Source organism: Hyla sarda, chromosome 5, assembly GCF_029499605.1.
Source record: "Hyla sarda isolate aHylSar1 chromosome 5, aHylSar1.hap1, whole genome shotgun sequence".
Taxonomy (NCBI): Eukaryota; Metazoa; Chordata; class Amphibia; order Anura; family Hylidae; genus Hyla; species Hyla sarda.
The window spans coordinates 190,632,703-190,657,287 of NC_079193.1; the positions used below are offsets into that span (position 1 = coordinate 190,632,703).

Below are 24,585 nucleotides of genomic sequence, written 5' to 3' on the forward strand. Positions count from 1 at the left end.
AATTGCAGTGCTCCAATGATGACAAAACGTCAACCACAAACTCTCATCAAATTTATTTTTTTAAATTGGACTTTGTGGGAGACTCGCCAAGTGTGCTGTGGAGCATTGTAACCTTCTAGTGGAAACTCCCCTGTATTTGTTTCATGGGGGATAGCAGTGAATATTGAAGTCCTATTAAAGAAGGTATTATCTTGTGCCTGATATGTGTCTGTCTGTAAACTTATATAAGTCGGAAGGAAAAGACTGTGGCATGTGTCTACTGATCTGTGACTGTTTGGAACTGATCATACCTCGCATAGGATAAAATATCTCTTTTGTACTTAGAAACTGAAGAGTGCACAGACAAGCGCGGAAGTGTACTGTAATCTAAGTACTTTCTCATATACATAGGCAACACACTCTCACTTTTTATTGGTGCCCTTTTACCTTTCACTTAGGGATTTCCTTTCATGTTACATTCCAGAACCAGGTGGACAGTGTTAAGGTATGTGTAGGAAAAGACGTATATAAACATTTATAAAGACTCAGAGTGTTATATTGAATAACATATCAGTATACCATATTTCACAGCTTCGGGATTGGACAAACTCTTATGGTGCCCTAAGCAGTGGTTTCAGAATGCTTACCTTTCGTGCGATCCCTTTACTACTTGTATTACTCGATCGGGAGTATAACATATTCTAAATTGTTAGACAGAAGTATATAAAACTTGTTTGTTAGGACTAAGAACCTTCAGAACAACAGACTGAAATAAAATGCTACCTCTAAAGTTTTACCTACTCTTCTTGTAAGCTTATGTCTGTGGAGAGCAGGCACCATGCCCATTTTCACACCAAAGATTACTTTTATACTTGTAGGTATGTTACGGTTTTACTGTTACCGATACCATAGGGTTATGATTCAAATGTGCCAGTGTTTGTCTCAAGACGTCTTGTAACTGTGTGACATTTATGTTCAGAAAGTGTTCTTTCCTGCCGTCTGTAGTCTATTGGTTGACCTGCCAAGATTCAGCCACAGTTAAGTATAGTGGTGGTTCTGGGCATCCAGTCTAAACTGGAAAATTCTGTGTGTGGTTTGGATTGGGCTGAAGTTATTTAAAAAATAGCAAGACATTTGGTTGTTTCTCTCAAGTTTTCACATCAAAAGACTTAGCATCCAAAACTAAAATGATGTTAAAATGGGAGAGTCCTTGTGAAGAATGTTGTAGAAAAAGAGAACAACAACAGTCTCTTTCCAGTTGTCAATGCTCTTGCAATGTTTCTGATGCTGGCATGTTTGCTGGGTGTCTTTTACAGATGTGTTTTTAGTTAGTTGCCAGTCTGACATGAACTCCAGCACAGATTGTGGTCAGGAAATGCCATTGAAATGATCTGAGTCTGTAGATGTTGCTGGACTAGTAGTTAAGTTTTTGACCAGAGGAAATTGCCTAATTCTAATTAGTATTAAAACAAGTATACTTTTTGGAGAATAAAACATAGCTATTTCAAGACATATAGCTGTTCAACACTTTTGAAGGCCAAATATGGACATTAAAAGGGGTTTTCCAATGAACAACACTTATCACCCATCCACATGATAGGTGATTAGTGTCTGATCGCTGGGGGCCTAACAACTCACAAGATTTCCATGTCCCTTGTTTGAATGGAGCAGAAGCGTGGCATTCGCGACCCTGATCCATTCAAGTCTATGACCATGTCAATGATAGCTGAATACTGTACTCACTGTACTGCTTCATAGTATTAGGGCCCTGAATTGAACCCACAGCACCATCTCTAAAGGAAAAGTTTCTTTGTTTTGATGACAGACAAATCAGATTGTAAGTCTTAAAGGGGTACTTTTCCTCTAGACATGTTATCCCCGATCCAAAGGATAGGCGATAACATAATTGATCGCTGGGGGTACGATCCCCGGGCCGGCGCAGCAGCTTTCACGAACACAGAAGCCTGGAGCTTCCGTGTTTGTGACGTCACGCCATGCCCCTTCCATTCATATCTATGGGAGGGGGGTGTGACGGCTAGAACAGCGCCAGACCGGAGATCGCTGTGGATCTTTAAACCCTTAAGGACGCAGCCCATTTGGGCCTTAAAGGGGTACTCTGGTGAAAACCTTTTTTCTTTTAAATCAGCTAAACATATTTGTAAATTACTTCTATTAAAAATCTTAATCCTTCCTGTACTTATTAGCTGCTGAATACTACAGAGTAAATTCTTTTCTTTTTGGAATGCTCTCGGAGGACATCACGAGCACAGTTCTCTCTGCTAACGTTATTATAATAATGCTTTATTTATTGTTGTCCTTAGTGGGATTTGAACCCAAGTCCCCAGCACTGCAAGGCAGCAGTGCTAACCACTGAGCTGCCATGCTGCCCTTCGCATACATCTGCTATGCATCTGCTATGCATCTGCTATGCATGGTTGCCAGAGATGTCAGCAGAGAGCACTATGCTCGTGATGTCATCAGTGTTCCAAAAAGAAAGGAATTTCCTCTGTAGCATTCAGCAGCTAATAAGTACTGGAAGGATTAAGATTTTTTAATAGAAGTAATTTACAAATATGTTTAACTTTCTGCCACCAGTTGATTTAAAAGAAAAAAGGTTTTCACCGGAGTACCCCTTTAAGGACGCAGACAATTAAATTTTTACGTTTTTGTTTTTTCCTCCTCGCCTTCAAAAAATCATAACCCTTTTATATTTTCATCCACAGACTAGTATGAGGGCTTGTTTTTGCGCAACCAGTTGTCCGTTTTAATGCCATCACTCACTTTACCATTAAATTTATGGCGCAACCAAAAAAATACTATTTGTGTGGTGAAATGAAAAAGAAAACCGCAATTTAGCAAATTTTGGAAGGTTTTCACGCCGTACAATTTACGGTAAAAATGACATGTGTTCTTTATTCTGATACCCATAATAACTTACTTTTCTATTACTGTTGCGCTTAAAAAAAAATCGCTAACTTTTTAACCAAATTAGTACGTTTAAAATCCCCCTATTTTGAAGACCTATAACTTTTTAATTTTTCCGTATAAGTGGCGGTATGAGGGCTCATTTTTTACGCCGTGATCTGTACTTTTTATTGATACCACAGGGATGTGGAAATCCTATCGCCCGACGCCCGGGACAAGTAGTTTTGGGCGCCGGGCAGGTGATTTTTTTAAATAGATTTAGCCCTGTATCGGGCTAGCAGGGGCAGACAGACTTCTCCCTTATTTTTCTTTAATGCTGGTGTGAGGAGCAGGAGCCGATGCAAGTCTGTACCTCACACTGGCGCTCAGAGTGTATGGAGGGGGCAGTGGCGGCCCCCAGCTGATTTCAGTAGCCGGGGGCCGCTGCTCAGAGCCCCCCCAGCGTGTGAGGTCTGCAGGAGATGATTAAGCCACGCCCCCTCATCCCCCTCCCGGAGTATGGAGAGCGCAGTTCTGAATAATACAAGAAGACATGGGGAGAATGAAGACATACACAGCCTCTCCCTTCCCTCTGCTCTGTCTAGACAGGACCTCATTCATCACGGGGAGGTTTCAAGTCTTCACGGGGGAAAATACAGAGCGGGGGGGGGGGGGGAGGGGAGAGGATGTGTGTGAGGAGACTGCACTGCACAGGCTGGGGATTTCACCTCACACCGGCATGTATGTATGTATATGTATGTAATGTATGATTAGGGGGGGATGTATCAGTGGCAGGTGTATGTATGATGTGTGCATATGTATGGTGTATGTGTCATGTGTATATATGATGTGTGTATGTTGTCTGTATGATGTGTCTATGTGTGATGTAATGTATGATACAGGGGGCAGCAGCACGGTGTATGTGTATATATGATGTGTGTATGGTGTATGTGTGATGTGTGTATGTAATGTATGATGTGGGGGGAAGCAGCAGGTGTATGTATGATGTGTGCATATGTATGGTGTGAGTGTATGTGTGATGTGTGTGTATATATGATGTGTGTATGTAATGTATGATGGGGGGTGTATGTGTGATGTGTCTATGTATGATGTATGTGTGTTATGTATGATATAGGGGGCAGTGGCCCGGTGTATGTATATGTGTATGTATGATATGTGTATGCATGTATGTTTTGTACAGGGGCGGACTGACAAGTGCTGCCGCCAGTTGTGCCATCTAATTTTTTTAATTTATTTTTAGTGGCTTCTGGCCACCCGCACTGAATTGCATCCCCAGAATCCCACCCCCCTTCATACTCACCCGCCGACCAAGAGCCCCACAAATGCACGCAAACATGCCCGAACCAAAACTACAACTCCCAGCATGTTACACCATAACCTAAACTGTAGAACTATAAAGTGTAACATGCTGGGAGTTGTAGTTTTGGTTCGGGTCAGCTGCAGAGCCATAGGCTGTATCAGGGCATGCTGGGTGTTGTAGTTACTAACTGCAATTCCCAGTATTCCTTGACACAGCCTATGGCTCTGCAGCTGACACAAACCAAAACTACAACTCCCAGCATGTTACACAATAACATTAACTGTACTACTATACAGTGCAACATAGTGCAACACCCACACAACCATAGGCTGTATCAGGGCATGCTGGGTGTTGTAGTTATCTACACACTAAATGCAACATAATGACACATAAATTAGAGTAAATAAAATGCACCACACAAACTGGAGAAGCAGAACACACCCCCCCCCCCCTCCAGTAACACAGCGCTGTTCAGTGTGACTCCATATATAAGTCCCTATGAAGACTGAAAAATAGTGATTAAAATATTTTAAGAAGTACATATATATGTGAATGAGCCCCTTTCCTAATAAAAGTTGTGATAATAAATGGTTCCGATAAAAACTACAGATCACGGCACATAAGATTACCCTCATACATCCCTGTATATGGAAAAATTGGAGTTATAGGGGTCAGATGGGGGGGGTTACCTCGGGTGTAAAAGGAGCTACAGCCCTCCACCGCTAATAGCCTGGCATACTGTGATTTCCGTGGCCGCTATTAAACCACTAGATAACCACAGTCTAAGTTGACAGCAGTGTCTAAAGGGATCATATATCCATCCCTGGTGGTCTAGTGGGGTGGATCGTACTATTTTGGTTGAAATTATTTTATCTACCAGGACAAGTGGATTTTCTTGAGGAACAAGTAGATTGTGTTCCGCTTTAGTCCCTTGGACAAGTATTTTTTTTTTTTTTACGTTCACGCCACTCTTTTATTCACACCAACATTTTATTTTAATAGTTCAGATACCAAATATGCATATAAAATATTTTTTTAACACTTTTTGGGGGTGAAATAAGGAAAATGGGACAATTTACGGTTTTATTGGGGGAGGGTGTTTTTCCAAATTTTTTTTTACTTTATATTGTTACTTTTTTTACTTTTATTTTTACACTTAATTTATAGCAATCACTCGATTGTTCAGTGCTATGTATAGGACATAGCACTGATCAGTGTTATCGGTCATCTTCTGCTCTGGTCTGCGGGAAGGCAGATCAGAGCAGAAAACTCCCGGAAGACAGCAGAGGCAGGTGAATGGGACCTCCGCCTGCCGTGCTGGATGATCGGATCGCCGCGGCAGTGCTGCAGGCGATCCGATCATCCATTTTAGTGACCGCGATGCTGCAGATGCCATGATCTGTATTGATCACGGCATCTGAGGGGTTAATGGCGGACATCCGCAGGATCGCGGGTGTCCGCCATTATGGGCGGGTCCCTCGCTGCGATCAGCAGCCGGGACCTGCCGCGCATGACCCGGACATCGCTCCGATGTAAATGTACGTCCTGGTGCGTTAAGTACCATCTCACCAGGACGTACATTTACGGAGCTCGTCGTTAAGGGGTTAAGTGTACCTGTCATATCCCACAAAAAATGTATATTAGCTTTAGCCTCACTTCCAGCATTAGCCTCACTTGAGAAAGTCAGCGGGGGCTGATGAAATGTTGGAATGCGAGTGGTTAATTGAGACACGTTTTAATCAGCAGCCGTCACTGTCAGTGTCATTAAGCAGACAATATATCTCGTGCAGCTATAGGACATAGTGCCCTAAATGGAGAATTTGTTTCTAAAGGTATGGAATGACAAAATAACCTGAACAGAGCCTGTGTTTTTGTGTTTCAATATTGATTTTAAAGTGATTACAATAAAGTTTAAGTTTTAATAGGAGGGTTTCTAGTTTAGGGCTTACTACTTGGGGGGTGACCCCTAAAGGTTGTTGTTTAATGTTTATGCCCTGGAATCCTCAGGGATTTTGTTGATTGTATATGATCACCTATATTTCTCTCACAAATACCTTGTCTCTGTTGCCAATTTTCTTTGACATTCTGCTCTGAATGACTCAGCTTACTCCCTCTTTAGCCAATCGCTGCAGGCTGCTCTGTAACCCCCTTCTCTCTGCTGCAGTCTGATAGGACAGGAGTGAGCACAGGGGGGTGCTACTCCCACCCTCATTTACTGTCCTGTAATACAGCTTGGACAAAGATGATGCTGAAGCAGGCTGCTCTGTAACCCCCTTCTCTCTGCTGCAGTCTGATAGGACAGGAGTGAACACAGAGGAGTGCTACTCCCACCCTCATTTACTGTCCTGTAATACAGCTTGGACAAAGATGATGCTGAAGCAGGCTGCTCTGTAACCCCCTTCTCTCTGCTGCAGTCTGATAGGACAGGAGTGAGCACAGAGGAGTGCTAGTCCCACCCTCATTTACTGTCCTGTAATACAGCTTGGACAAAGATGATGCTGAAGCAGGCTGCTCTGTAACCCCCTTCTCTCTGCTGCAGTCTGATAGGACAGGAGTGAGCACAGAGGAGTGCTAGTCCCACCCTCACTTACTGGACTTTGTCCATGCCTGTCCTGTAATAGCTTGGACAAAGATTATGCTGAAGCCTGACAGGATTGTGTTCTGGATGGTATTGGGTGTTTTTTATGTAAATTTTTCTAGAAATAGGAAACATTTCTTATGAAGAATAATAGAAAAGTTAATGTTTTGCCAAGATGTACAACGTTTTTGTATCTGACAGTGCCCCTTTAAGGTGGAGAAATGTTTGAGACAACTGTATTTGATGGTCACCTGAGTTTGCCGAAATCCCTTTTGTATAGGCCTACAAGTTTATTTAGTTATTACAACTCATTGATGGTGTTGATATTTGTATATAAGTGAAGTAATTTCATTTTCTGCTTTATTTCAGACTTATATTGGTTCCATCCTTGCTTCTGTAAACCCCTACAAGCTGATACCTGGTTTATATGACCGAAACGCAGTAGAGCTATATAGCAGGCATCACATGGGCGAAATCCCTCCTCACATCTTTGCTGTGGCCAATGAATGTTACCGCTGCCTATGGAAACGCCATGACAATCAGTGTGTTCTCATCAGGTGAGAGGCAGCCATAGTTGTATACATATTGTATAGATATTTTGATCATAACAGATCAAAACAATTTCTGATTTATATAAATGACATGAAATGAAATATTTCGGAGCTCCCTGCAGACCTAATTTCAGTGTTTTCCAAAAAGTGTGCCTCCAGCTGTTTCAAAACTACAACTCCCAGCATGCCCGGACAGCCTTCGGCTGTCCGGGCATGCTGGGAGTTGTAGTTTTGAAACAGCTGGAGGCCCACTGTTTGGAAAACACTGGAATAGTACAAGTTGTGGATGTGAAACCATGTTCTGTTACTGTTCGTGAGCTACATTTGTATTGAAGTGTGATGTAGTGCGACAGTTGTATTGAGTTGTACACATGACAAACACCTTTTGGCGCAATAAATGTCTTTAGAAGTACTAAAGTCCTCATTTATCTGGGGACTAATAAATTGGAGGGCATTTTTTAGGCATGCGGATTCATACATTTATGATACGATGACATGCACCCGAATGTAATGTAATGTTTTTCTGGATTCATTAATGCAGTGATTATTGTTGACAAATATGGTGGCATTTACAGTACTATATAACAGTAATAAATCATGTTTTCAATGTTAGTTCTGTACACAGTTATTACATATTGCCAGATAATAAAGCTCAGTGTCTGCTGCTGCTGCTGCTTGGAACATTTTACTGATGTTAGCTGTCTTCCTGGGAATGGTTTGTCCTAAGATAACTCCGCCAAGACAATTCGGGTTGATTTCCTACCGTGAAACAATCCTGAAATTAAACTGCAAATCTAATGTGTGAGACCATTTCAGATCTGTGACTGAGAGAGGAGTTTTATTAGGCTCATATCGCCCCCTTGTGGCTGAAATATTCTCTAGTGTTTGGAGAAGAATAAGAGTATAAAGAAGAGTATGAAATTGCAAAATTATCATTTTTGGGCTGCAGTTACACTTTCAGATTGGAAGATATTTATGATGGTGCTTCAAATTTATGCAGCGGAATTGTTCTGCTAAACCTAGAGATTTACCATAAAAAATATATTTCGATCACAAACTAGTTAGAGGACCCAGGATGACTCTTGTCTGCCAATTAAAGTAAATCCGGTAGTCCTGGAAATTCATGAATTGCCACTTAGGACCTATTTATACAATGGATTTTCCGAACAGAATATGGCTCTGGAATTCCGCTTAGGAAATACGGTAGAGCAGCCTCTCATTGCGCTCAGTGGGATTCTGCTGCACCATTCACACTATGACATAACCGCAGTGGACGTTCCGGAAATTTCAGACCCAGACTTTGCCGGAAGAATGAACATGTTCATTATTTCTACAGAAATCGCTCTGAAATGTATTGCCGTCTTTTGAGATGGTGCATTTTCCAAATGTTCCTAGCACTGGCTTAGTTAGCTGGTGGCCACTCCAGACAGGATCTCCACCCGGAATATCTATAGAATGAATGGGCACTTATCCCAAATACCAGATGCTGGACATTCTGTGCACAGACAAATAGTTGTCAATCAGCAGCAGATTGGGTGGTGGGGGATCGTAAATGCGCTCAGCAGGTGTGCTGAACATAAATAGTGATCTTAAAGGGAACCAATCATCAGATTGTATCCTATATAATGCTTGGCAAAGTGTTATATAGGGTAAAATCTTTCTCCTCACCATACCCGGGGACGCTTCTTCCCCCAGGGATGGTGAAGATATGAAGTTATAAACTAGTCACCGCCGCGGCCGTAAGTAGGCCCCTGGGCGGGGAGCTCCACTCACCTAGTCCCATGTCTTCGGCCGGCAGCAACACCCCCTCGGCTTGATGGATGGGCCACGTCATCTCTCTGCTCACTGAACAGACGAAGCAGAGCGATGACGTGGCCCTTCAATCAAGCGGAGGGGGCATTGCTACTGGTCGAAGAACGGGACTAGGTGAATAGAGCTCTTCGCCCATGGGACTACTTACGGCTGCGGCGGTGACTAGTTTATAGGTTCATATCCTCACCATCCCTGGGGGCAGGAGCTGGTGAGGATAATGATTTTACACTATATAACGCTTTGCCAATTCATTTCAATGGGAAAGTTCACAATCATCCAGCGTCTCTATTTTGATGGCAGATGATTGGATACGCCAGAGGGCACCAGACAGGGGAATGTAGTCTGAAGAAGCATCTGAATGATGTGAAACAGCAGCTGTAACTACAGTTTTACTGAATTATGCAGAACTTTCCGGTACTGCTGGATTTTTACTGCACTGAAGAATAAAGTATTGAGCACTTCAGCGATGAGCCGTTTGCTTCTCTACTTTGCTTTTTTGTAATTATGATGTCTAGCCCTATGGTGGATTGAGCACCCCGCTGGTCTCCATATCCCCCCTATTGCTGTCAAGCTGAGTTCTGCTGTTGCATTTATTTCTGCAGAGTTGTGCCGCTCGCTGTATCTTTCTCTATCCAGAAATATATTGAGTTGAATGCAATTTTGTGGACTGCAGCCAATCAATCAGTAACACTCCAACAAGTCTCCTTGCAGGCCAAGCCTTATAGTCAGGTTCATCATAGCACTCCAATAGTTGAAGAAAAGGGGAAGATAGTATTGTTTTTCTGTGTAATCTCTCTTCTGGCGCCAAGCTGCAAGGCACAGAGCTTTTAGTAAGAGATTATTTATTACCACAAGGCTCAATTGACTATGGCTGTCCCAACCTAATTACAGTAACGTATTATTGAACTATAAGACCAGTTATGCAGTTTTCCTGTTCTCTTACTATATCAATTCCTTACAAATTACTTACCGTGTTTATCATTACAATATTTGTAATTTTATTACAAGAATTAAATGGAAGTTCTGTACTTTGTAGTGAAACCCAGCACATGAACTGAATTGGATATTGGTGTTGTTGTAAAAAAAATTTGACTTGGCAAAAGTTTTTATTGGTCGGGGTCTGTGGGTTTAGACCCCAACCAATCAGTAAAACAAGTGGGGAGAGAAGCATGCTATGTGTCTATGTGTGAAAGATGGCTCCAGTAATGACTGACTTATAATATGAGTTCATCTTGTGACATGTAATCTTTATTAACATACATTAGTTTAAAATGAAGTACTATCTATATAGGTCCAGATACAATTGCACTTGGCCACCTGGCCTCAATCTCTTGTTGTTTGGTAGTGATGCATACCGTGTCTGCAGTACGTGATTATTGCGGACTGCCTAAAAGCACAATATTAAACAACTAATGCTCAGCCCCCCTCAACATGTTTCATCACCTAAGTAACTTTGTCAAGAGTTGGGCATTAAGTAGTACTGAAACTGTCTAAAGCAATAAAGCCATCCCAGTGATTCAGTATAGACATATCCAGGTGTTGAAACCCCAACATCAACTGAATATATCATAGTATCTTACCTCTAGTCAAATGAACAGGTATAGCTGTTACGTAGTTGTATTAGGTCTCCGGAGAGCATTTGGATGGGAAAGTTTTTGTCACACTTGTAGCCTCATTGTCTTCTTTTCAATAGTAATGTACAATAGCTTTGCTTTACACAATATGAAACTTTCCAAGACTGGAGTATGTTTCAGATGTTGCAGCCATGCATGCATGTACATTTGTGATTGTTATATGTTTACTATTGTTTTCAGTGGTGAAAGTGGAGCAGGCAAAACAGAAAGCACAAAGCTTATTTTAAAATACTTATCTGCAATGAGCCAACATTCATTGGAAATTTCCTCAAAAGAAAAGACGGCAAGCGTGGAACAAGCAATTCTAGAGAGCAGGTAATGGTTGTCCTAAAAAAAATCTTTTCCATTAAATGACATAATGTAATGTGAAACACTGACGTCCCTTTAGAAGTCAAAGAAATGTGTCACTGTGCTGCTATTGTAGAGCGACTGGACATTGACTTCTATGGCATCCAGTTGCTACCAACATTAGAATTATTTGAAAGTCAATGGATATGCTGAGTATAATGTCACGGAAATATTCCGTGTTGTTTGGCTTATGTATGCAGAACAATATTGTATTTACAGCAGTCATGGAGCACGAAGCATTGGCAAGCTAATATGTATATCATATGTACATTACATACAGACCAATTTAACTTTTACATGAATATAATATCTAAGTAATATTAAGAAACCTCTGCCTCACTTCCTAGCCCTCCCTTCAAATTGTATCCACATATTGGGAAAATGTGTGGTGCAGATTTTAGAATCCACTGCCTGTCAATTTCAGTTGCACATTTTCACACACTTTTACCTTCTTAATGTAGCAGGCCTAAAATCTGCAGTGAATCAGCAACAAAATCCATACATAAAATGTACACACCTACTTTAACCCTGAGAAAAAAGAGGGGGGAGCAGAGAGCCCATATAGCAAGGAGCAGCATGTTGTTGAGTCTGTAGTTGAAGAAACTGCACAGCCAGCTATGTAGAAGCTACACAGACACTACAACAGAATTTTTTTTAATGAAGAATATTTAGAAAGTTGATTGATTTTTGTTGATTGATTTTTACTGATTTTTATTATCCAAGGTTTTTTTTATCTCTTCTCATCTTCAGCAACAAATATTGACATATTGAACTCAGTGTCATTGTCACATGTCATCAGCATGTCATCACATGTCATCAGCATCACTCACCTTAATGGTATTTCATGTTTTCTGATGTATTCTTCCTCCATTATTCCTTTTTTTCTGATTATGCAAATGAAGTAGCTTGGTGCAATCTTCGTAGGAAGTGGCCCCCTATCCTGTTCCCGCCCCCCTTTTGAAATCTATCTAGCGAACTGAAAGAATTCACTTTATATAACCTGTGGTCATGGCAGCAAAGGATATATGAGGGGAAATCTTTCCTCTCGTGAGAGAGATTTCACAGGGGAGGGGGGTGTTTACTATGAAGATTCAGGTTGGATGTCAAAGCACCCTTGGGGCTCGTGAATGCCCCACGTGCACCAAGCTACTTCATTTGCATAAGAAAAACATGAATAACGGAGCAACAAAGCCACACATAACCAAAGAGTAAATCCTATTGTCACCAGCTTCACCCGCACTACTATCCTATACCAATACGTTAGTGCAGGGGATGTTGATAGCTGATACCCTTTAAACTTAGAACAGTGAAGACAGAGATGTAATGCAGGAGACCATTAGTAAAAATAGGGCTGTATTTGGCTGAGGAGGTTATCAAGTAGTAATAATAGTTGATGCTTGTACAGGCAGATTTATTAAATAGACATTGCAGAATATTTTCGATAAGCAAAATACTGATGTCTCTGAATGTAACATGGAATAAATTTAATTTCCTTTGTGTGTTGTAGTCCAATCATGGAAGCCTTTGGGAATGCGAAGACTGTTTACAATAATAACTCAAGCCGTTTTGGAAAGTTCATCCAACTGCGAATATGTCAAAAAGGACACATTCAGGGCGGGCGTATTGTAGATTGTATCCTTTCTCAGAAACATAATGGCACCTTTTAAACTCATTTCTACTTGTTGTGTTGTCAAGTGTTAATTAACCATAATTTCCTCTAAATAGATGTCACTTATCAGCCCGAAACACAAGGGAAATAGTCGTCATTGTACAAATTAATATTAATATGATAATTAGAAATGTTTCCCCTGTCAAGATGTCAGGCTTCTAGTCTTTTAGTCATTTAAATGTAGTCACTTTTGCATATCTTTAATTTTTTTAATCTTTTTCATGGGTTTTGATTCTTTAACTTCTGTGTTCTCGCAATGAAGATTTATTAGAAAAGGTTAGTAGGATGATTGTATTATTTTTTCAATTCACATGTGTTGATGGATAATAAATTGATACAGGTCTCTTTTACCTTCTTGTAGAATCGTGTAGTGCGGCAGAACCCAGAGGAGAGGAATTACCACATATTTTATGCATTGCTGGAGGGAGCAGGGAAGGAGGAGAGAGGTATCATGTTCATGATTATTTGGCTTAGTGAAATGGCCTTGATGTTTTTTTATTAGTATTGGATATTGTTATAACATTTTTTGCTGATTTAACACTATGGTTCCAAGAGAGACATTTTTTTTTCAAAGGGGAGATCAATCTGACTGTGGGAAGGCAGCTTCTTTATGGTGCAGAACCATGATCAAGTAGTAGGTCAGGGTTTGGTTGACTGGTCACTACAATTATGTTAAATGCCGCACAGATGCTTCTCTACTAAATAAAGAGCGGAATGCCCAGGCTAAATGTGGATCTTAAGGATTCATACCTTTTTTATCTCTATAATTCTTTCTAGAGCTGAGATATAAGCATTTTTGTTAATGAGGTTAAAGTGCCTTTTACAACACAGCAAAAGTCCACAGTTAGGCAAAAATGTGCCCATTTTTGTATGTCAGAAAACTGGTATACAGCCTTGATAAAGTTATCGGAGTCTACAAGCAGTAAGCACGTTTTGGGGTCATCTGGGACTGTAACACCTACATTATCATTGAGAAACGTAATGACTTGTTTCCAAAATCCTTGAACTCTGGGACATAACCATATGTTTAGTGATATGTTTACCTATTTATTAGATAAGAACACTTGTGTTCCATTATATATTTAGTATATGGCTGTCTCCAGCAGTAGTCTGGTTTCCTTCCTCTGTACAATCATTTCAACAGTGAAGTTTGCAAAACTGCAGCAAAACAATTCAGTATCAGCAAATATAGAGGAATACAGGAAGTATTTAGAATCACTTTCTGTATACAACGTCAAAATGAGAAACATAGAATATATATATCTATAGTAAAGCTAAAGGCTATCTCTAGTGAAGCCGAGAGTCATTCTCCACATATTGTTTGCTTCCTCTTTTCCGGTTATGTTTCCTGTGAATATATTCTCAGTGTTCGTATAAGCCATATAAAAAGGAATAGTTTTTAAAATATTTATTTTAATATCTGCATAGGGATTTTCATGTATTAATGAAACCATAATGTAGTGCTAAATTTATTGAGTTTTTCCCAAAAATATCTTAAAAATTTCTACGACGGGGTGGAGAAGATGTCTTGCTGAAACATTTGACAGTGGCACTTTCCTGTAACTTGTCATGACGCAGAAAACCGGGGCAGGACAAAGCAGATAATAAAATATACCTTTATTAGCAAATGGGTCAAAGCGTTTTAGAAAGGTCAAACCACCTTTTCTTAGATGTCATGTATGAACCTATGGGGCATTTTCCGCATCTAGAGGAAAGAAGGTTTCTATACCAGCATGGACGGCTCTTTATTGTATAAGCAGTGAGACTATGAAACTCTCTGCCAGAGGAAATGGTCATGTTATACACAATAAGAGTTCAGTAGGGGCCTGGATGCATTTCTGGAGAGCAATACCATTACAGGTTTTGGCTATTAGATTTATAGGGTTAGAACATTAATCCGGGGATTCATTCTGATGCCATATTTGGAGTTGAGAAGGAATTTTTCCTCTGGTATGGGGCAATTGGCATCAGCCTCATAAAGTTTTTTCCCCCCTTCCTCTAGGGACATAGTAGGGATATAGGTTGAACTTAAGGGGCTCTGGTCTTGTTTCAACCTTATGAACTATGTAACTATGACCTGAAGGTTTAACCTTCTCAAAACATGTCTGAGGCACCACACTGTAAAGGGAACATTTTCTACCATATTAGCCCACTGTTTTATAGGGCTAACAGCACAGGTTCTGTGCTATTTTTTCTGTTTTCTTTTTTAAGCACATCTGAATTTTATGACAGAAGCACCAAAGTAAATGTGAACAAAGCCTTTAGGGTGCGGATTTACCAAGTTCTGACCTGAATAGATTTGTTCTGTGTTCAGAAGAGCCAGTGGGTAATTCTATTAGCTCTCCATGCTTTTGTAGAGAACCAACCATATCTCTTACATTGAGTAAAAATTGGCTTGGCTTACTACTGATGCCCTGATGAAGGACAACAGTAAGGACCGTAGCACTTGTTGACAGGTCCTCTTATAAGCAGTATGTATCGAGTGCCTACTGATTCGAGGGAATCAGGAATTCTATATACGCCAACACTACTGACCTTTTATGTTAGTCATCTGCTTGTTGGATAGTTTAACTTTTCTAATGCTACGTTTTTGCAGATTGTCCATAACTTCTCTTTCTTTACCTTTTTTTTTTTTTTTTTTTATCACAGAGGCTTTTTTTTTATTACAACCAGAGAAATACCACTACTTGAATCAGTCGGGATGCATAAGAGATGAAACCATGAGTGACAAGGTGACCTTTGAAGAAGTAAAAGTAAGTTAACATTTAAAATGTTCAGTCTACATATATACAATATACACACACACACATTCACACGCACATGCACACACACACACACACACACATATATATATATATATATATATATATATATATATATATATATTGAAGCAGAAATGTATAATTACTTAAATTAAATACAATATTGAATTCCATAAATTGGTGGGCTTCTGTGAACTTTTCATTTCTCTCTTTGGTTGGACTCTACTCCAAGGTTCACACACTGGCTTGTACCCCGATACTTTCACTCTAGGAGGTGCTGCCTCCTGTCCTTGAAACTATTAATACTACTAATAATAATAATAATTATTATTCATTTTAAGATCCCGGTGTCCTTACACAGGGCTCCCTTGTAAACTTAGCCCTGATCTTATTTGTTGTGCCAGGGTCCTCATCTTTCAGAACAATCTCCCATTAATCATACTTTACTATAGTTTTGTACACTGTGTTAAAGACCTCTTCTAATATTGTTTATGTTATGAATATTTCATAACAGTCTGAAGATGTTTTGGGAAAAAATAGTCTCATTTAGTAGATCATAAATGTTTTCTCGGAATGTCAAAAATGTAACATTACTGCACAAATTTCCATCCAAACTTTCACCGGAATCAACCCCTTGACTTCTGTATTTGCATTTATCAAAGAGGTTTTAATTTTGTTTATGTTGTTTCCTAATGACATGGCCTAACATGTTTACCTAGATAATGTGTACAATGTGTTCTCTACATGCTTACTCTATTAAATTAGAATGGAAAATATTTAAGAATTTGTACACAAAGCACTCATGGTGTAAAACTGTGTCTCATGTGGTCATCCGATGACATGCTTTAGATGTTTCTACCATTTACAGTCATGGTCGTTAAAGTTGGCACCCCTGAAATTTTTCTAGAAAATGAAGTATTTCTCACAGAAAAGGATTGCAGTAACACATGTTTATTCCCTTTGTGTGTATTGCAACTAAACAAAAAAAGGGAGGAAAAAAAGCTAATTGGGCATAATGTCACACCAAACTCCAAAAATGGGCTGGACAAAATTATTGCACCCTTTCAAAATTGTGGAAAAATAAGATTGTGTCAAGCATGTGATGCTCCTTTAAACTCACATGGGGGCAAATAACAAGTGTGGGCAATATAAAAATCACACCTGAAAGCTGATAAAAAGTAGAGAAGTTCACTTAGTCTTTACACTGTGTATCTGTGTGTGCCACACTAAGCATGGACAACAGAAAGAGGAAAAGAGAACTGTCTGAGGACTTGAGAACCAAAATTGTGGAAAAATATCAACAATCTTGTTAGGATTCGGCTAGCTGGATGTGGATCCTCTGTGTCAGCGAGGGATTGGCGTAGACCGTGTCGGTGGACCGGTTCTAGGGTTGCTACTGGTTTTCACCAGAGCCCACCGCAAAGCGGGATGGTCTTGCTGCGGCGGTAGCAACCAGGTCGGATCCACCGGCAACGGCTCAACCTCGCTGACTGCTGAGAAGGCGTGGGACAGAAGGACTAGGCAGAGGCAAGGTCAGACGTAGCAGAACGTCGGGGCAGACGGCAAGATTCGTAGTCAAAGAGGATAGCAGGAGATCTGGAACACAGGCTTTGGACAACACTAAACGCTTTCACTGGCACAAGGCAACAAGATCCGGCCAGGAAGTGCAGGGGAAGTGAGGTAATATGGACAGGGAGCAGGTGGAAGCTAATTAGGCTGATTGGGCCAGGCACCAATCATTGGTGCACTGGCCCTTTAAATCTTAGAGAGCTGGCGCGCGCGCGCCCTAAGGAGCGGAGCCGCGCGCGCCAGGACATGACAGCCGGGGGCCGGGACAGGTGAGTGACTTGGGATGCGATTCGCGAGCGGGCGCGTCCCGCTATGCAAATCGCATCCCTGCCGGCAGTGTCAGTGCAGCGCTCCCGGTCAGCGGGTCTGACCGGGGCGCTGCAGAGAGAGGAACGCCACGAGCGCTCCGGGGAGGAGCAGGGACCCCGAGCGCTCGGCGTAACAAATCTCAAGGTTACAAGTCCATCTCCAGAGATTTAGATTTGCCTTGGTCCACAGTGCGCAACATTATCAAGAAATTTGCAACCCATGGCACTGTAGCTAATCTCCCTGGGCATGGACTAAAGAGAAAAATTGATGAAAGATGTCAACGCAGGATAGTCCAGATGGTGGATAAGCAGCCCCAAGCAAATTCCAAAGATATTCAAGCTGTCCTGCAGGCTCAGGCAGTATCAGTGTCAGCGCATACTATCCGTCGACATTTAACCCCTTAAGGACCCATGACGTGCCAGTCCGCTTCCGTTCTATAACACGGGGCCACGGCCAGGACCCGTGGCTAATAGCGCGCGACACTGATTGCGATGCCGCGCACTATTAACCCTAATAGTTAATAGAGAAAGTGAACTAATGCCGGGGCATCCCGAACAGCTTACAGGACAGCTGGAGGGTCCCTACCTGCCTCCTCGCTGTCCGATCGCCGAATGACTGCTCAGTGCTTGAGATCCAGGCATGAGCAGTCAAGCAGCAGAATCATTGATCAAAGGTTTCCTATGAGAAACCACTGATCAATGTAAAAGATCAGTGTGTGCAGTGTTATAGCCCCCTATGGGAGCTATAACATTGCAAAAAAAAGTGAAAAAAGAAAGTGAATAAAGATCATTTAACCCCTTCCCTAATAAAAGTTTGAATCTCCCCCCTTTTCCTAAAAAAAAAAGTGTAAGTAAAGATAAACATATGTGGTATCGCCGCGTGCGGAAAAGTCCGATTTAGAAACAAATATCATTAATTAAACCGCACGGTCAATGGCGTACACCCAAAAAAAATTCCAAAGTCCAAAATAGTGCATTTTTGGTCATTTTTATGTAATGAAAAAATGAATAAAAAGCGATCAATAAGTCCTATCAATGCAAAAATGGTAACGCTAAAAACTTCAGATTATGACGCAAAAAATGAGCCCTCATACCACCGCATACGCATAAAAATATAAAAGTTATAGGGGTCAGAAGATGACAATTTTAAACGTATACATTTTCCTGCATGTAGTTATAATTTTTTCCAGAAGTACAACAAAATCAAACCTATATAAGTAGGGTATAAATTTAAGTGTAGAAAGGGGAGCCCCCAAAATTTACAAAATGGTGTTTTCTTTTCTATTTTGTCTCACAATGATTTTTTTTCCTGTTTTGCCAGAGAGTTTTGGGTAAATTGACTGATGCCATTACAAAGTAGATTTGGTGGCGCAAAAAATAAGCCATCATATGGATTTTTAGGTGCAAAATTGAAAGAGTTATGATTTTTTAAAGGTAAGGAGGAAAAAACGACAGTGCAAAAACTGAAAAACCCCGGGTCCTTAAGGGGTTAAATGAAATTAAATGCTATGGCAGGAGACCCAGAAGGACCATACTGCTGACACAGAGACATAAAAAAAGCAAGACTACATTTTGCCAAAATGAACTTGAGTAAGCCAAAATCCTTCTGGGAAAACATCTTATGGACAGATGAGACCAAGATAGAGCTTTTTGGTAAAGCACATCATTCTACAGTTTATCGAAAACAGAATGAGGCCTACAAAGAAAAGAACACAGTATCTACAGTGAAATATGGTGCAGGCTCAATGATGTTTTGGGGATGTTTTGCTGCCTCTGGCACTGGGTGCCTTGAATGTATACAAGGCATCATGAAATCTGAGGATTACCAATGGATTTTGGTTCACACTGTACAGCCCAGTGTCAGAAAGCTGGGTTTGCATCCGAGATCTTGGGTCTTCCAGCAGGACAATGACCCCAAACATATGTCAAAAAGCACCCAGAAATGGATGGCAACAAAGCGCTGGAGAGTTCTGAAGTGGTCAGCAATGAGTTCAGATCTAAATCCCATTGAACACCTGTGGAGAGATTTAAAAATTGCTGTTGGGAAAAGACGCCCTTCCAATAAGAGAGACCTGGAGCAGTTTGCATTTTTGGAGTTTGATGTGGCATTATATCCAATTTGCTTTTTTTCCTCCTTTTTTGGTTTAGTTCCAATACACACAAAGGGAATAAACATGTGTATAGGAAAACATGTGTTACTGCAATCCTTTTCTGTGAGAAACACTTAATTTTCTAGAAAAATGTCAGGGGTACCAATATTTATGGCCATGACTGTATATCTAGGTGGGTTATTATCATCACAAATTGCAAGACCCTCCACATAAAAATATGGCAGGTTTTGCTTGATCCTCACTACTGAATGAGCTTAATACTCTCAACTGAAATGAAACTCACAATGGAATCATGTCCAAAGTAACTTATTTGGGATCTATGCATTATTTATTTATTTGAATTTAAACAGTTGCTGTGAGACAGAAGAAATATCAGAGCTGAAGTGAGAGACCATTGATATTCACTGTTCTGTAGAGCCTGACAATGACTAAGAAACAGAGAGAGGAGCTGGTCTTGGGCTGCTATACACACAGATCTGTCTTGTGCCAAGGACGGTTGCCAGTGACTTAGTGTGTAGAAGAAATCTAGCGACAGATACCCCTTCTAGGCCTGGACTGCATTGATAGTTGAAGAGAAAAGTTTGAGTCTGTAAACTAGGTCATCTTCAAAGAGTAACTGAGAATTCCCTGTGGGACACCTGATTCCTAGCTCCAACAAAGAGTTAAAGGGGTACTCCGGTGGAAAACAATTCTTTTTAAATCAACTAGTGGCAGAAAGTTAAACGGATTTGTAAATTACTTCTATTTAAAGATCTTAACCCTTCCAGTACTTCTCAGCTGCTGTATGCCCCACAGGAAGTTCTTTTCTTTTTATATTTCTTTCCAGTCTGACCACAGTGCTCTCTGCTGACACCTCTGCCCATGTCAAGAACTGTCCAGAGCAGGATACGTTTGCTATGGGGATTTGTTCCTGCTCTGGACAGTTCCTGACATGGACAGAGGTGTCAGCAGAGCAATGTGGTCAGACAGAAAAGAACTATACAACGTCCCCTAGAAACAGCAGCTAAGTACTGGAAGGAGTAAGATTTTTAAATAGAAGTAAGTTACCAATCTGTTTAACTTTCTGGCATCAGTTGATTTAAAAAAAATTCCACTGGAGTACCCCTTTAAGTGTGAAAGGGTTTCCTTTCCCTGAAGAGATCAAAATCTAGACATTACTGCAAGACACAGGTGATGTTGGTGGATAGGAACCATGGTGGTTTTCTGCTGTGACATACAGTTCGCTAGGACCCTTCTAACTCTGGAGTGGATTATCCAGGAAGAGAGCTTGGCGCCCTCTGTGTAGTTCTTGATGTTACAGTTTACCTTTGTTTATGAGAAGAAGGAAAAACAAATGTTGCTTTACATTGACTATGAAATATAATGTTTGATACTAGTCAAGTCCAGGATGTATATTGTTTTAAATTTGACATTGCTGAGTTGCCCATAGCAACCAATCAGATCACTTCTTTCATTTTTGAAAAGGCCTCTGTAAAATGAAAGAAGCGATCTGATTGGTTTCCATGGGCAACTCAGCAACTATTTCTCTGGACAGGTTCTGATAAATATTTCCCTATGACTCTGTAAAGCAATGTTCCCCAACCAGTGTGTCACCAGCTGTTGCAAAACTACAACTCTCAGCATGCCCGAACAGCCAACGGCTGTTCGGGCATGCTGGGAGTTGTAGTTTTGCCACAGCTGGAGGCACCCTGGTTAGGAAACACTGCTGTAAAGGTATGTTCACATGTGGGAGATCTAATGCAGGAACTTAAAGGGGTATTCCAGGAAAAAACTTTTTCTATATATATCAAATGGCTCCAGAAAGTTAAACAGATTTGTAAATTACTTCTATTAAAAAATCTTAATCCTTAAAGTACTTATGATCTCCTGAAGTTGAGTTTTTCTTTTCTGTCTAAGTGCTCTCTGATGACACCTGTCTCGGGAACTGTCTAGAGTAGAAGCAAATCCCCATAGCAAACCTATTCTGCTCCGTGCAGTGCCCGAGAAAAGCAGAGATGTCAGCAGAGAGCACTGTTGCCAGACAGAAAAAGAGCAACTCAACTTCAGCAGCTGATAATCATTGGAAGGATTAAGATTTTATTAAATTTTTTTTAATATTTTGTGTTTTATTAAGGCAGCAGAATACAGGTCAAGATCATGAAATGAACATATGAAATGACAGCGACCATCACAAGGCCACATGGAACAAACATTAGTAAACAAGCTGTACTCCTGCATTGGGTATAATCTTCTTGCCATTGCAGACATACTAGCGCAAATCAGATAATCAAGGAGACAGTACTAAATTCCACTAAGTACAACGATAACCGGGGAAAGGAGGGTCATCCAGAGGGTGAAATAAGGTAGTGAAGTAGGAAAACCTCTACTCTAAAAGATGCCCTGGCAATTAGTAAGGAATCGGAAGGAGGGCAGAGGAGCGGGTATCAAATACTTTCCTGGAATACCCCTTTAAGCCACTAATAATCAGTTCTGTATATCTAAACAGGGATGTTTTTACAGCATCTGCAAGGATTTTTACACGCATGAGATGTATTATAATTTTCAAAAACTGCATCAAATCCGGCCCATGTAAACATGCCCTAAAGTTGCCCTATTTTACAGACTGCTATGGAAGTCATGAAGTTTACTTCGGAAAATGTCCGGGAAGTTTTTAGGTTGCTTGCTGGAATTTTGCACCTGGGAAACATAGACTTTATGACTGCTGGTGGGGCACAAATCTCTACAAAGACAGGTAAGAACAATATATATATGGTAATGCAGTGATAATATATGTTTATTATATGTGAGGATACATGGCAGATTTGACCTCATGAATAATTGGATGTATTTGTCACTTAGACCAAAGCTTATTACATAGTCTGGAAACCTCTAGTCTGCAGTTGTATTATGCAGATGGAGGCCTGGAGAGAAGCAGTGCCAAGTGTATCACATGATATTACTATCCTGCAACAGAACGACTTTCCTGGACCAATACATTATGACACTGTATTAATTACTTATGTTTTTGATAGTATTTAATTTATGGAGATATATTACATTATTAACAGCACTAGGGCGAACTGCAGATTTGCTGGGGCTGGACTCTGAGCAACTAACAGAAGCCCTGACACACAGATCCATGATCCTCAGGGGAGAGGAGATTTCTACACCGCTTAGCATAGAGCAAGTAAGTTCACTAGTTTCACTGTTTTGTTGGGGAAAATAGAAAATTTCCACATTTTGCAGATCACTCATAAGAAAAAATGGAAGCACAATTCTATTGTATGAGTACCACATCAAAACTGAGATCCATTGTAGCCTCGCCCTACTCCTGCCTAGTCAGGCTCGATTGACAGCCTGAGTGCCGGGCTTCTCCCAGGTCATTTAAAGGGCTACTCAGCCCCTAGACATCTTATCCCCTATCCAAAGGATTAGATAAGATGTCTGATTGCGGGGGTCCTGCTGCTGGGACCCCCCGTGATCTCCCTGCTGCACCCAGCATTCGTTTAGAGTGTCGGGTGCAGCGCTGGAGGCTTGTGACATCACGGCCGCGCCCCGCTTGTGACGTTATGGCCACGCCTCCTCAATGCAAGTCTATGGGTTGGGGCGTGAAGGCCATCACGCCCCCTCCCATACAATTGCATTGAGGGGGCACGGCCATGATGTCATGAGTGGGGCGCGGCCATGACGTCACAAGCATCTGCCCCACATCTCCAGTTGTTCGCTCCATGCACCGCATGTCTGGGGTGCTGCAACCAAGGTCAAAAGGATAGGGGTAAGATGTACAAAGGATGTCTGATCGCGGGGGTCCCACCACTGGGGACCCCACGATCAGATGTCTTATCCCCTTATCCTTTGGATAGGGGATAAGATGTCTAGGGGCAGAGAACCTCTTTAAGCCTTACTAGTTTCAGGAGGGCATGGTGAGCATGAAGTCACTTGTATGTGGTGCATGTGCCATTTAAAGTTATTGTTCTCCTCACCTGTCAGGTCCTGGGGCCAATATGTGGGGCACTTGGGACCTGCACATGGGATGAAAATAGCATACCGTGTATTAACCCATTTTGTTTCATGTGGTACCACAGGCAATAGACAGCAGGGATTCTGTAGCCATGGCTCTCTACTCCCAATGCTTTACCTGGGTAATCAAAAAGATCAACAGTCGTATTAAAGGAAAAGATGATTTCAAATCTGTTGGCATTCTGGACATCTTCGGATTTGAGAATTTTGAGGTATTGCATTTAGTAACATAAGTGTCATTATGCCTTCAATTTGCAGTTTATTGGTCATGTTATCTACCTACTGAATCAATACGATCATGTGATGTCAACATAAATCATATAAAGATATTTCACCACATTAACCCTTTCATTCCAAAGTCAATTCACATATTTGGCATACAGAAATAAAACCTAAACGTTAAAAAATAAGTAATTCTAAAATGAATATATTATATTGTAACATCAAACCCATATCTTTTCTCAAACATGGCAAATCGAGAAAATGCTACTCAGCCCTTTACAATAGCAATTTTATATCAATGTAAAAAATAATTAATGATGAAAACCATATTCAAGGCTTATAGTATGTTACAGTCAGAGTTGAGACACACCACCTCCTAATAATAAAAGTGCAGTATGTGCAGAGTACATATATGATGGCTATGTCTATGAAAACACACACATATCTTCATATAAGGACTGGGTAGATCAAACAATGCTGCAGCACAGAGGCAGGGAAACATTTCAGTCAGGGAGTTGACTAATGCCTACATTATGGACAAGGGGTAATGTCATGTATAACTGTTCAGCTTACTACTCCTTTAGTAGAAAAAAAAAGATATTGTCATCCTAAATGTGCTGTTTATATACTTCCTCATGTGCTAAGGGGATGGAAACTTGAATTAAATCCCCATAACTCCTCCTTGCAGTCACTAAAGGCTGTAAAGGGGGAGAGATACCAATACATTGCATTGTCTAGTACATATTCTTACAGCCTACTTAGTCCAGAGCTGCATTCACTGTTCTATTAGTTGTTTGAAATACGCTTTTCATCAAACA

General features: G+C 40.8%; 1 protein-coding gene across 3 annotated transcripts in view; it reads left to right on the forward strand.

Moving 5' to 3' along the window:
- Positions 1 to 24,585, forward strand: part of MYO10 (myosin X) — a 239,331-nt gene that overhangs the window by 128,924 nt on the left and 85,822 nt on the right. Inside the window, exons 4-12 of one of the 3 annotated variants that reach the window (XM_056520936.1) lie at positions 7,152 to 7,339; positions 10,960 to 11,094; positions 12,635 to 12,759; positions 13,059 to 13,072; positions 13,158 to 13,242; positions 15,446 to 15,549; positions 22,148 to 22,277; positions 22,594 to 22,712; positions 23,611 to 23,757. In XM_056520936.1, the coding sequence (XP_056376911.1) occupies positions 7,152 to 7,339; positions 10,960 to 11,094; positions 12,635 to 12,759; positions 13,059 to 13,072; positions 13,158 to 13,242; positions 15,446 to 15,549; positions 22,148 to 22,277; positions 22,594 to 22,712; positions 23,611 to 23,757 (1,047 nt within the window). Of the gene's footprint in view, positions 1 to 7,151; positions 7,340 to 10,959; positions 11,095 to 12,634; positions 12,760 to 13,058; positions 13,073 to 13,157; positions 13,243 to 15,445; positions 15,550 to 20,565; positions 20,585 to 21,165; positions 21,260 to 22,147; positions 22,278 to 22,593; positions 22,713 to 23,610; positions 23,758 to 24,585 lie in introns of those variants that run through there. The other 2 variants (XM_056520935.1, XM_056520934.1) reach the window with 2 other exon arrangements.